Source organism: Physeter macrocephalus, chromosome 8 (assembly GCF_002837175.3).
Source record: "Physeter macrocephalus isolate SW-GA chromosome 8, ASM283717v5, whole genome shotgun sequence".
Classification (NCBI taxonomy): domain Eukaryota; kingdom Metazoa; phylum Chordata; class Mammalia; order Artiodactyla; family Physeteridae; genus Physeter; species Physeter macrocephalus.
This window is the reverse complement of record NC_041221.1, coordinates 112,734,677-112,749,298: the sequence shown is the minus strand read 5'-3', so window position 1 is coordinate 112,749,298 and position 14,622 is coordinate 112,734,677. Positions and strand designations below refer to the sequence as shown.

The following is a 14,622-nucleotide window of genomic DNA, read 5'->3' as shown; positions in this document are numbered from 1 at the left end:
GCATATACCCTGAGAAAACCATAATTCAAAAAGAGACATGTACCCCAGTGTTCATTGCAGCACTATTTACAGTAGCCAGGACATGGAAGCAACCTAAGTGTCTGTCGGCAGATGAATGGATAAAGAAGATGTGGCACATACGTACAATGGAATATTACTCAGCCATAAAAAGAAACGAAATTGAGTTATTTGTAGTGAGGTAGATGGACCTAGAGTCTGTCATACAGAGAGAAGTAAGTCAGAAAGAGAAGAACAAATACTGTATGCTAACACATATATATGGGATCTGAAGAAAAAAATGTTTCTTATGAACCTAGGGGCAAGACAGGAATAAAGATGCAGATATAGAGAATGGAGTTGAGGACACGGCGAAGGGGATGGGTAAGCTGGGGTGAAGTGAGAGAGTAGCATTGACATATATATGCTACCAAATGTAAAGTAGCTAGTGGGAAGCAGCTGCATAGCACAGGGAGAGCAGCTCAGTGCTTTGTGACCACCTAGAGGGGTGGGATAAGGGAGGGTGGGAGGGAGGCTCTAGAGGGAGGGGATATGGGGATATATGTATACATATACCTGATTCACTTTGTTATACAGCAGAAACTAACACACCATTGTAAAGCAATTATACTCCAATAAAGATGTTAAAAAAAAGTTCAAGAAGATTTCTCAGAAGGGAAAGATCTGAGTTTCCAGATATCCTGAAAGGACCACTGAGGGCCCATTATAATGGATGAAAATAGGCTCAAACCCAGGAACATTATTGTGAAATTTCTCAACACTGGGGCAAAGAGAAGATCCTTCTTTGCCTCGACTCCTGGAGGATGTTCTCCACCAAAACAAAAGAGTAAACCAAGAAAGAGGAAGAGATAAGAAATCCAACTCAGGTGAAAAACATAGGAAGTTCCAAGGTTGATAGTGAAGGGAAGTCCCCAGATGACAGCTCTGCAACAATGTGGCGAGCACTCAACCCAGATAGGACAAAGGTGGAGGAGTGGGGGGCTCTATTCAAGAGAAAGACAGACACTGGTAGGTGTCTAATGGTGGTTGACTGTGTCTGTCAGAAGGTGTGTCTATTAGACGGTCAGTACAAAATAAAACACACAAATGGGGGAAAAGGTAACAGTTAATTTCAGGAAAAATAAGAAAAGAAACAACTATAGTCCATGATGCTCAACTGTTAATTGTATTTTCGTAGACAAGTTACATAATCACAGAACTTGATTTAAGCAAAGTGTAGTATCCTCGGAACATGGGGCACAGGAACAGAGGGGAATGGGGTGTAAGAGTTGGATGCTTATCTGCCATAGTAAATGATAGAATATGTCTAAAAGTCACAATTTAATACAGTATATGATCTAGGCATATTATTTGGAAGCACCAAGATGTATATTCCAGAAGAAATGGCCTAATACTGAAAAGTGGTTGCCTCTGGAAAGGGGTACTGGACGAGTGTGAGGAATGATGCAGGGAATCAGTTTTGTTATAAATTTTTGTTATAAATTTTTCAGTACCATTTAACTTTCTAAATGATGGATGTATATACCTTTGATAAAAGAAATTTTAAAAAATATGTTATGCTTTTTTAGGGTTTTTTAAAAAATAATTTTTAAAAAGCATATGTTATGCTTTTTTCAAAATGAAAAAATAAAACAAACATAAAAAAAAAAGAATTACCATATGACCCAGCAGTGGGACTGCTGGGCATATACCCAGAGATAGCTATAATTCAAAAAGACACGTGCATCCCAGTGTTCATTGCACCACTGTTTACAATAGCCAGGTTATGGAAGCAGCCTAAATGCCCATCAACAGACAAATGAATAAAGAAGATGTGGTAAATGCATACAATGGAATATTACTCAGCCATAAAAAGGAACGAAATTGGGTCATTTGCAGAGACATGGATGGACCTAGAGACTGTCATGCAGAGTGAAGTCAGAAAGAGAAAAACAAATATCGTTTATTAACGCATATATGTGGAATCTAGAAAAATGGTACAGATGAACCGGTTTGCAAGGCAGAAATAGGGACACAGATGTAGAGAACAAAATTATGGACACCAAGGGGGGAAAGCAGGGGGTATGGTGAATTGGGAGATTGGGAATGACATATATACACCAATATGTATAAAATAGATAACTAATAAGAACCTGCTGTATAAAAAAAACAAAACAAATGCATACATAAAGTTTATCAGGTATTGCCCATTTTCTCTGCAAAAGGTATGAACCAATTTATATTCCCACCAGTGTATGAGAGTGCCTGTGTCCACACACTCTCACCAATAGAATGTGTTGTCACACAGTTTTTATTTTTACCAATGTGATGGGTGAAAAATGGTATCTCAGTGTTTTTAATTTGCATTGATTTTATTAGGAATGAGTTTGACCATTTTCACAAAACCAGGCCACAGGCCAGATTTAACCTGTAGTCCCCAGTTTGCTGACCCCTGCTTGTAGTCCATTATTTTTCCTCTTTCTTTTTTTTTTTTTTTTTTTTTTTTTTTTTTTTTTTTTTTTTTTTTTTTTTGTGGTATTTGGGCCTTCCTCTGTCCGGACGCGCAGGCTTAGCGGCCATGGCTCACGGGCCCAGCCGCTACGCGGCATGTGGGATCCTCCCAGACCGGGGCGCGAACCCGGTTCCCCTGCATCGGCAGGTGGACGCGCAACCACTGCGCCACCAGGGAAGCCCCTCCTTTATCTTTAGGTATTCCAATTTTGTGTGTTTTCTTTCTCTGCTTATCTTTCATTTCAGCCACTTTCTCTCTGACCCTTTTTACTTCTTTATCTCATTTTTATTCTCTTTGCTGTTTTCAGCCTTTCTTAAATGTCCCTTACTGTGTTTTCCTGAAATCATTTAATTTTTATTTCTTCCTACTGTTTATCCTTTTCATTTTTTAACGTTAAATCTCTTTTCATATTCCCAAATGCTTATTTGAGGATATGCAGTTGAGTTTGGGGTGCCGTATTACAGTTTTCCTTTGCTTTATCACCATTTTTTGGAGGTGAAGGCATATATTCCTATACTGGGATGTTTTCATTCTGATTGTTGTGTTTTCATCTCAGAGTTACTTTGTGTAGATTTGTCTTTTTCTGTTTAGTCATTAGTGGATTTTTTTTTTCTTACAAGAATTCCTAGTTTAAGAGTGCCCTCTTTTCAATGCAGAGAAACAAAGTATGATTTCTTTAATTTAGAGTGTCTTTTTGTTTGTTTGTTTAGTGATTGGGGAAGATTTGTGAGTTCTGTGATTTTCTGGTAGGAGAAAGGTTCTCTTTTGTTTCCCGGGTTTTTGCATTTTGCTCTTTGGAGTTTTCATTTATTTGGTCTTCAGTGGGCCCTTCTCCCTTCCTTTTTTAACTGTCTTCACCAGACTTATGCCCATTGAATGCTGCCACCTTGACTTGCACACTCTCCTCGGTCTCTTCTCTGTAGTCATTGTTCAGTGTTACCAGAGCTCCTACAGTACATGCTTTCTCGCTTTGCCTGGTAGTGCCAGACTGTAATGATGGTCTTGCAGGCTGAAATGATGCAAAGTGATTTTAATCATCAGTGGAAAAAATGACACTTGTTCTGTGACCTTTATAATTTTTTGCCAAAACATTAAAAACTATTACTGTTATAAATGTACACAGAATTTTTTAATGGTAAAACCAATATTTATTTATTACATCATAATTTAAAACATTAGCAATATTGAAAATTAAAGTGTTTTCTGTGTAAAAAAATTAATAGTAGTTTGAACAGCACTGTTTGTCTTCTTCTCATTATATAATTTATAATATGGAGCAGGCATCTTTTCTGTCTTGGTAAATGATCATACTCCTTTCTAAGTTTGTATCAGCTTCCAGCATTCTGTCCTTTTCATTGTTGTGAAATATCTGAGAGTTCCTTTTATGTGAAGTTTTTGCCAGCATCTCTTCTGTAGAACATCTCCATCTTTTTCATCAGAGCCACTTTCCTCATTTATGTAGATATTTCGCCTTCACTTGATTTTTCTGACCGCATATCTAGTCTCAATCAGCCAGCACTGTCATGATAGCTGTTTCTTTTATTACTCTGTTTCATCTCAATTTCACTTTCAGTGTTACTGCTTTTTATTTCTTTACTGTACTTTCACCTTTGGTAGCCAGTCTCCTTTTTTGATTATCTTTTTAAAACATCATGTGGGTTTATCACTAAAAGACACAGAGACAGCACAGCCACATACATTGCTGTCTGTCTGTGAACTGATAACATGTGCAGTGACCAATTACTCACAGACTTTGAAAAAGGTGACGTGATTGGTCACTGATTGTGATACACATCTGTTATGTATGTAATGGTTTGTGGACTGAGGAGCTAGCAGCAAGTTTGTACTTTATTCAGTTGCTCACAGTTAATATATTGTTATTACTGAAATTTGAACCATACTATGTTACTTAACTAAGCCAGGGTACCTGGAATTTGTGTATATTGGAACTGTGCAAAGAAAGGATTGCCTGTATTTCACACTTAGGCTTTTCCTAGTGATTTTAGGTAATCTCAGACCTGCCATTAGCGCCCCTCCTCTTTCTTCCTCACAAGTTTTCATAGATTGCCCTTGCTCTCTGCAAAAGTATATCAGGAGTGTGGGATTTGATGTTTCTTTTTCTATAGACAGGAAATTTGAAGCTTGAGCATGTCTTCTAGCTTTGACAAGGTTTCAGTTTTATGTAGTTGTATTGTTCTTATCCTGTTTTGATTTTGTGGGATATGTGGGGAGATTCAAATTTAGGCAGGCACCATTATCATCGGCTACCCAAGAGCCTCAAAATAGATTTGTTTTGCGTTTATAATGTTATAGGAGTATAAAATCCTTACATTTTCCTTAAATTCATGTATTCTTGCAAGTGGGAGAGGAATAAAGGTTGGGACTTCTTATTGGGTAGAAATTAAATATGTAGGTGCCATCTTTGAACAGTCTATTCTCAGAATATGACTAGTGCATACATTTACTGATTTGGCTTGGTGAATAAGACAAGAGCAGGTACTTGAAAATGCCTAGATCCATTTCATTGTGGGAAAGAGTGCATATTTTGAAAAATATAAAGGAGAAATAAAATTAGATCAAGAGACAAAAAATTAGCATAATGACAACTTATTTATTTATTATTATTTCCCTATTAAACTGAACATATTTTTCTTTTTCAGTCCTATGACAATGGGTTGGCACAGGGAGCTGGACTTGAATCTCATGGTAAGGCATCTTAACTTAAATGGACATGTAGTTTCTTTTGTTTCTCCAAATAACATCATGGTATCTTCAACATGTAGGACCTCAGAAGTCTGTCTCAACTCTTGGTGCAGCCTGACTGTCTTCTTTCCTACTTCTCTCTGTTGACACTGCTGTGCCAACTCAAGCCTCTCCTAGGTCAGTAACCATTCAGAGATTATTCAGACCAGAATGTTCAAACAGTACTTTCTGGTGATCATTTCAGCTGTTAGTTGCATGAAAACATCTTGGGATGATTTAAAATATTGTTAGGAAACAGCACGTTTTCTTCTTTGGTGTAATACTGAAAAGCTAGATACAGAATATTAAACATGAATCAATGAATTTGTGAAGAAAAAAATTTTTTTACCTTCCTTAATATAATTGTCCTAAGTCATAGTGATAAAACATTTTGCCACATAGCATATGTGCACTACGTACATTAATACAGTCTCTCCTTTCACACTTTTCCTCAATTTTGGCAGAACCAGAGTGAGCGATAATCCCTTAGTTTGTCAAAACTTCAATAGCCTGAACTCTTTCAAGTGGAATATATCATGTAGAAGTACATGTTACTTCCATGCTCCTTTTTTTTTTTTTTTTTTTTTTTTTTTAAAAAAAAAGAGCCCAGATCAGGGATGCCCAGATCATCACAGCAGTGTTTTTGCACTCACCTGTGTGTCCATCCCTCTGCTAGCACGATAGAGTAGAAAGAACACATCAGTATTCAGGTCTCAGCCCTAACACTAGCTACGTGGCTTAGGCCCCTTACTTAATCTCTCTGAGGATTTCCTCATCAACAAAGTAGAAATAATTATATCTTTCTTTAAAATTATTGTTAGAGATATGAGGGAAACTGGTTTGTAAACTGTAAACCATGTGTAAACATTTTTTTAAAACACATTCCTTGTGCTTTCCCTAGGACCTGTCCCTATCAGGTACCTCCTCCCTCTCTGACATTTTCACTCCCTCCTTCGGTGGTATTTGTAGAGTATATGTGTCACTGAGGGGCGTATAGAAAACTGTCTTGGATTTCCCTCTGAAGCCATACTATAATTAGGACATCGTAATTCTTGTGTATGTCTATATGAGATTGGGGGTGGCAGTAGCAATTATGTCACTGGTCATCACCACTTGGTAAGGAGGGATATACTTGTAGTTGCACAAAGAGGAAATCTGGCCTCTATAAAAATTTCTGAGAAGACGAGGTCTGGGCTCACTATCGTAAAGGATGTTAATGGGCACTCAGGCTGAGGAGATACTTCGCAGTGCAGGAGACCTGTGGAACAGACACTATTTTTCCCCAGAAAATGGGATTACGTTCTCTGGGATATGAAACAGAGAGGGCCCCTCAAACATGATACTCTCTGATGGAAAAAAAGTCTTGCTGAGTCACACAAGTAGTGATTTGGAGTCAGTATGACTCGAATAGGATCACACCCAGCAAGATCATCACTGATAGGCTGTGGTTCATGCCAAAAGGCTTACATCTTACTTTTACACTCTTTTTGTCTTGGTAGTTTAAGGTCTAAAGCCCGAGAGGAGGGCTTCCTAACTCAAGGTACCACAGTACAGGTTATGCTGCAGATGGGCTATAGGCATGCCAAGCTGTTGCTGCCTCAGCCTTTGGAGCAGCCAAGACGTGGGTGTCTAGAGCTCCTGTTTAGGTGCCAGGCGCTCGCTCCTCAGGTCACTGCTGTGTGTCCTACAAATGTCAGACATTTTAATGTTCTTGTGTGCTGTGAGGTTAGATAGGCTGAGAAGTACTACTCTAGAAGGCATTGGTATAGCCTCCCTTCCCTATCTTATCACTGTCTACACTGGCAAGAGAAACCTCTTTCTAAAAAGTAGTCCTGCACATTGGGCACTCTGAAGTCATGGTGTTCTCCCTTTTTCTCCTTTTATTAATCTTTTTAGAATAATGGTCCAGGTATACTATTTGCCCTTCTACACAAATGGCTTGTTCTTTAATTTTTCTTTGTAAGATTCAGCAACTTAAATGAAATATTTCTTTTAAAGTCATGAATGATCTACATTTCAAATCCAGTGTCTTTTTCTCATTCCTCATCTTCTATTTATTGAAGCAAATGAAGCTGTTAGCCTCTTCCCCTTCTTTCTTGAAGTATCAATTCCTCTTGTCCTTCTTCCTGACAAGTTGTTTCTGGCTCCTTCACCATTTTTGTTTCTTCCTCTCACCTCTTTATCTTAGTCCAACTTTCTTCTTTTCTTTGGATCATTCATCTTTCTAAATATCAGGACTCTTATACTTGCTGTTCCTTCTATATAGAATCCTCCACTCCCGTCCCTAGCAAACACCTGGCTTCATTTCACATCTTTCAGGTATTGGCTCAAATGATATTTTTGGATAAGTTCCCTTTTTAAAATTGCAAACCACCCACAAACATACCTTCTGTTTAGAATTGCAAACCAACCACAGATACATACCCCATTCTCTGTCCCCCTTTCTGGCTTTATTTTTCTCCATATCACTTTTATTTTATTTATTTGTTTATTGTCTGTCTCCACATAATATATGCCTCGCGAGATCAGAGGTTTTGGCCTGTTTTATTCACTGTTGTATCTCCCACACTTGTAACATGAGGCACATAGTTAAATGAACTAACAGATGGTTCTCTATCAATCATCCCTGGGGTGATGGCACCCACACTTTGTTTCCAAATCTATACTGTTGCTTCTGAGCTGCATACTGCCTTTCTGTGTGCCTGCCAGGCATAGCTAGCTACCTTTATATCTCTCAAGCTGCACATTTTTAAAAACCATCATTCTCCTCTTTCCTTCCTTCCAAGTCTGTTTTTGCTCTTCAGGAATGTAGAACTATTCTGATCTACTGATTTTTCAGAGAGGCAGAAATCCAGAATTTGCGGTGTTTAATCTCCTGTTCTGTTTTTTGTTGTTGTTCTTAATTTGCCAGTCACACCAGTCCTCCATTAGTCACCAGTTTATAACCTTTTACAGACTTAAAATAATTTATTTATTAAGCAGCTGCTCTCTGCCAGCTAACAGTTATTCTCACTTAATCCTCACACTAGCCCTCCGAGAGTGGACATCTTTGTATTAGTTAGATTCAATCAGAAGCAAAATCACTATGAACATTAAAGACTAGGAATTTATTATAGGAGTAAGATTTTACATGGTTGTGAAAGAAGATGGAGAAATAAGGCCCTGAAAGGGGTAGTAGGTGGATCAGGGAAGAGTCACTGACAAGCTCTCCTGAGGCACTGGCACAGGTGGACAAGTGAGACCTTGCAGGGGAATCTGGAGAGCCAGGCGCATCCAGCTGCCAGAATGCAACTGGAAGGCTGTTGTTTGTACATCCATTGGTGGGTCTGGTGTCACTAGAGCAAGAAGTAAAAAGAATTTGGATTCCAAGTATATGGGAGATTAAGGGCAAGCTAGACTCTCACAGTAACTCTACCCTTGTCTCTTACCTCCTGTGCCCACAACCAGGGCAATTGCTACTGCTTCACTTCCACCTTAGAGATCTCACACAGATTTCTTTAGCTTCAGACCATATAAAGAAGGGGATTCTGGGAAACAGTTCTTGCTTAGCCAAGTTAAACACAGTATAAAACCACCACAGTGATTATTGTCGTTTTACTCAGAGAAGGTAAGTAACTTAACTCCTAGGCTCACATATCAGGTAAGTGTCTTGAAACCCTATACTTGTTCAGCAGTACCATTCTGCCCATATTTAAATCCCTTAGTTTAGTTCTCCGTGGTCCAGTGCCAGCGTAGCTTTGTAGATACACATGTGAGAGATCCCTTCCATGCGCTCTAGGTTGCAGAGAAACTGTATTCTCCAAATGTTCTTACATGCCTTCTCACCCCTGGACTTTGCTAATGTTCTTTTTCCTGTACTTGAAATGCTTCCCCTTTACTTCTCTTCATTTACCTTTTCTTAAACTTCAAATTTTACCCATCTTTCTATGCCTAGTTTCACTGTCACATTCTTTGTAAAATCTTTGTTTGTCCCCCCTAGCCCTAAGCAATTTCTCCCTTTTCTATATTCCCATAATACTTGGTTCGTACCATTTACTTCTGTTTTTCTTCTCTGCTAGGTTGTAAGCTGATCGTGTCTTATTTATGTCATACTCCATATGCCCTTGAATATTGCAGTTGTTCAGTACATATTCGATGAGTTAGTTACACTTGTATTCCACTCTGCATCCCAAAACTGGGAAGGCTGAATTTAGAATGTGTACTTCTGCTACAGTTTGATGTTAATCAAGTTTCATGTGCTTTTTGTCCTAATTCTGCAGTCTAAATGCTACCTAATATACTGTTTTCTTTTTCTTTTTAACTCAACTGCTGTTCTCCAACACCTGCTTAGCCTGGAGTCCATTTGTCACGAAAACTAAATAGGCACATTGTACCCTTCTAGGCCATGATTATCAAATGTTATGATTCTGTTTATCCTAGGGATTCTTTTATGATAGTACAGTTTTAGGGGAAAATGTTCATGTGTTTTTGAAGAATTAGATTTTCCTACTTCGCTAGGATTGAAATTACTTTTCCTCTTGAGATTCATAATGTAAAAGTTCAGATATATTAATTTGATTCCATGATTCTTTTAGAATATCTCTACTCCTTAATCCAGAAGAGAAGTATTAAACTTTACTTGGCCTGATTTCATCTAAGCATTCAACTCCCTTGAATCTACCTCACTTTACCTTTTTCATGTGGTGTTTAAGAGTAAAATGGTGTACTTATTTGTGTACCTGTTTACTTAGCTTTCTACTTTAGCTGTATGTTTGTTGACCATCTTAAATTACACATTTCAGAGCACACAGATTCTTGCGAATTATTTGGTATATACAAATAGATACTAAGAGAATGCTTAAAAACGAGCTTTAAAACCTTATGGGAACAATAAGTTAAACATAAGTAAAGCATAGCAAACAGAACCAGAGTCAGTAACACCTCCTTTACCCTGCAACTGGAGGAACTGGGGTAGGTTGTAAAGAGAGAACCAGTCCCTCCCAGCTGTGGTTTTTTTATGACTGTGGTATTCTCTGTACATTAATTATCCACATAACTGAAGCATTTCACTTTAGGTGGGAAACTTTCAGCAATTTCAGGTGGAAATCTTTCTCTTATTTGAATGTGCCTTAATATTCTCATACTCTTACATGCCTTCGATAAAGAAGGTTATTTTCATAACCTTCTTCAACCAGGGCATAATGAACAGAATTTAATCTTTTCTTGATGAATTCAGATCATTATTATGAGAAGGAATTCTTAAATTGTACTTTAATATATATAGTGATGTAACATTCTCGAAGTTTTTTGAAGCTTGTAGGGAACATTGACCTAATCCTATTTAGCCCCAAAAGGATATTCTAGTTGAGTTCTTGTGCCTGCTTTTTCTTACTGTTCTTATTGTCAGAATGTTACGTGTTTTTTCTTGCTGTTTTTGTGTCTGCTTCTAACACTCTTCTAACACCCTACTTTTAGTCCAGGTTTTTAGAACTGTTTTTTAAAAATTGTTTAGACAGGAACCTCTCAGGGGTAAATGTTGATAAGTGAATTTTAGCTTAAAGAATAGACTTTGTAATGACTGTGTTTGGCTACTCAGAAACCAAGCTTACTTCAGAAATTGTCATTTTCAAAATCTGGTCATCTGGGCTAAGTAAAGAGCATTTTTATTTTGAATTGTGCCAGTTTGCTTTAAAAAATCTGAACAGTTATTTTGGAGAGTAACAATTAAATGTGTCTATTTCTTGGTAGATAGTTTTAAAGATTATGTACTTTCTCTTAGAGGCTTTATATTTAATGATGTAATAATACCTGAAGTCATGGCCAACTTCTCATGAAAGAGAAATTTAAACTAGTAGGTCATTGAAGGGGAAATAAGATTGATAGTTGCTGAATAGAAATTATTCTAAAAGGTTATGATAAATTTGTTTTACTTTTGTTTTAATTCACTCATGACTAACATAGATCTCCCCCTTTTTTTTTTCCATTGGGAAAAATTCTGAAGACTAAATAGTTCTTACAGTGTGACCCTTTTATTTATTTATTTATATTTTTTGACAGTGACCCTTTTAATGTGATAGCTGCCTTGCATTTTCTAGAGAGAATGCTCACTTCTCCTTTGCCAGAGAATACAGCCAAGATTTGTAACACCAAAAGGAAAGTTACAGGACGAGGCATATTAGGAACAATCTATTTAAAGAGATGGAATTAATAAAAATCACTAGGTCAAGTTGTAATAAATTGGAAATATAAGTATTTTCAAATTGTTTGGAGTTGACAGCAGATAATGCCAATGGAAAGTGGTGGGGTTTTTTTTGTTGTTGTTTTTTCCTTTATGGAAAAATACTGACTTTTCATTTCCCAAGGAAAGTAATTACCTTTGTGACTATATTGGTTCTATTGATGCTATAACATTTTAATAAACTTAGGGGTATAAAACAACACAAATTTATTCTCTTACAGTTCCAGAGGCCAGAAGTCTGAACTGCATCTTACAGGGCTTCAAATCAAGATGTCAGCAGGGCAGGTTTTTTCTGGAGGCTCCAGGGGATAATCTGTTCCTTTGTCTCTTTCAGCTTCTGGTGGCTGCTGACATTCTTTGACTTCTTGTCTCATCACTTTAGTCTCTGCTTCCATAGTCATAATGCCTCCTCTTTGATTATAGTTTAATCTCCCTCTGCCCCCCTTTTATAGGGACACTTGTGGTTACACTTAGGGTACACCCCATCCAGGATGATCTCCCCATCTCAAGATCCTTAACTTCCATCACATTTGCAGAGTCCTTTTTGCCATATAAGGTAGCATGCCCATGTTCAGGGATTAGGACCTGGATATCACTGGGGGGCATTAGTCAGTCTACCATAGTGAGCATGGACATGTATTGTGCATCTACTTCCAGATACAGTTTTCTTCTCCACACTACCCCCATCCCCAATACACACACACACACACACACACACACACACACACACACACTCACACTCTCTTTCCCTTTGCTGAAACTTTTCTTCCTTAAATTTCTTAAGCTGACATATAAGCTTCTAGTTTATGTTATATGTGAAAATCAGTCTGCAGCTTTAGGCAGATGGAACCTCAATTCATAAGCAATACACTGTCTTTAAGGGAATTAAAATCAGACTCAGGTGATAGAGTACTAGACAGGGAGTAGGAGTTCTAGATTTTAGTTTCAACTCTCCCATTAACCATATAATTTTGAACTACTTTCTAAATCTTTTTTCAATTAAAAAATTGTTCTTACAGCTTTAAATTATTTTAAATTTTTTTTCTATTTCATCAAGTTCATATTGAAGACTCCAGTGCTTAGTGGTTATTTTAAATAGTGAAATTAAGGTAAATAAAATAGTGAAATAAAAGTAAACTTAATTGTCTTAATTTTACTTTTATTTCACTATTTTCTAGAGTTATTTAACCCTTTTTTTCTTCAATCATTTCATATTATTTTCCTAGACATCTAATAAGTTTAAAGTTTTGTGTGGTTTTAATTAACAGGAGGATCAACTTTTTGTGGCATTGCATCACTGTGCCTGATGGGTAAACTAGAAGAAGTTTTTTCAGAAAAAGAATTGAACAGGATAAAGAGGTGGTGTATAATGAGACAACAGAACGGTTATCATGGAAGACCTAATAAGCCTGTCGACACCTGTTATTCTTTTTGGGTGGGAGCAACTCTAAAGGTAAGAGAAATAATAAAAATGAGAAACCTTTACTCTTTGTTAATAAAAAAAACTGTGCTTAAAGGGTTTGGTCTTTGTAATGTTCATTAAATATTGTTAGGTTTAGGGCAAAAGGTTTTTCCTGTTGCTCTGGCAAAGCTAGTCTCTGTGTGGTTTTTCCACAGAATTCAGTTATCTGTTGTTCTACTTAAAAATTTTCTATTCTTATAAAGCTATAGTGTCCCAGAACCTATGTAAGAAAGTAGGTGTAATGTCATAAAAAATTTGTACCTGAAACTGATTGGTGGTCTATCTAGTGGGGAGATCTGTCTGAACATACCAGTAAAGGGTTTATGGGAAAATTTAATCTTAAAAGATAAACCATGGGTCATTCCTTTAAAAACCATCTAAGGTTTTCTATTTTGTATTAATTTATTTGTGTAAGCCTTCTGAAATGTATTGATTAATATGTTCATACATTTTCCCCATCTCTGCTACCTTTTTGATGTACCTAAATACATAAGCTTATTAGCCATTGAGTACCCACAAGTTTTCAATACCTTAAAATTGCCTTTTTTGCCTTTAAAACGTATCACCTAGACCTGATATTCAGGAATCTAACAAAAGTCTATGTTCATCAGGTATACACAGTAAGTCCCCTGCATTATGAACAAGTTGCGTTCCGAGGGTGCGTTCGTAAGTCCAGTTTGTTTGTAAGTCTAACAGAGTTAGCCTAGGTACCCAACTAACACAATCGACTGTATACTACTGTACTGTAATAGGTTTATAATACTTTTCACACAAATAATATGTAAAAACAAACACAAAAAGTAAAACATTTTTAATCTGACAGTACAGTACTTTGAAAAGTACAGTAGTACAGTACCACAGCTGGCACACAGGGGCTGGCATCGAGTGAACAGGTAGGAAGAGCTACTGACTGGAGGAGGGAGAGGAGGTGGGAGATGGTAGAGCTGAAGGATCGTCAGCAATAGGAGACGGAGGGCAAGCTGCAATGTCACTCACGCCTGACATGGATGGCACAGGTTCTGGTTCCTTGCTGGATTCAGTTCTATCTACCCTCTTGAAAAAACGATCCAGTGATGTCTGGGTATTAGCTCTTTTTTTCTCATCATAGATGACACGCTGGCACTGGATTGCATTCTGAACGGCTGCTGCAACCTTTGTGTACCGTTCTACATTCGGGTCCTGTGCCTCCTCAAATAAAGAAAATCCCCTTGCCATTTCCTGCATCATGAATCTCTTCGGTTCTTCAGTTACTACTTCTTCCTCTTGTCTCTCTTCATCCTTTCTCTGGGCCTCCAGTTCCATCAGGTCTTCATTAGTAAACCTCTCATGTTGCACAGCAAGGAATTCAATGGAGTCGTCCTCTTGCAGATCTAGCTTGAAGTAAAGATACTGTACTTCTGTACTCTATACAATACTGTACAGTAGAGTACACAAAAAGCACAACCACTTGTAGAGGATGCACGCATTTGACAATGTACACCAGACGTGTGAACTGACTTAGACGATTGGACATGTGAATGCACGTTCGCATCTTTGAATGTCCACAACTTGAAGGTTCGTATGTGGGGACTTACTATAATATCCTAATTTTTTCTCTTAAACAAAATTCATACATGTGGTTGAAATGAGTTGGGAAAATAGAACAATTTAAAATGAAGGCAGTAGCCTCTGTCTCTCTTCTCACTTCTAGTG

The 14,622-nt window shown here is 37.5% G+C and overlaps 1 protein-coding gene across 11 annotated transcripts in view; it reads left to right on the top strand.

The window, feature by feature from the left end:
• Positions 1 to 14,622, top strand: part of PGGT1B (protein geranylgeranyltransferase type I subunit beta) — an 85,452-nt gene that overhangs the window by 32,449 nt on the left and 38,381 nt on the right. For all 11 annotated transcript variants that reach the window (XM_055086715.1, XM_055086716.1, XM_055086714.1 and 8 more), the window contains exons 6-7: positions 5,170 to 5,215; positions 12,737 to 12,921. In XM_055086715.1, the coding sequence (XP_054942690.1) occupies positions 5,170 to 5,215; positions 12,737 to 12,921 (231 nt within the window). The remainder of the gene's footprint in view (positions 1 to 5,169; positions 5,216 to 12,736; positions 12,922 to 14,622) is intronic.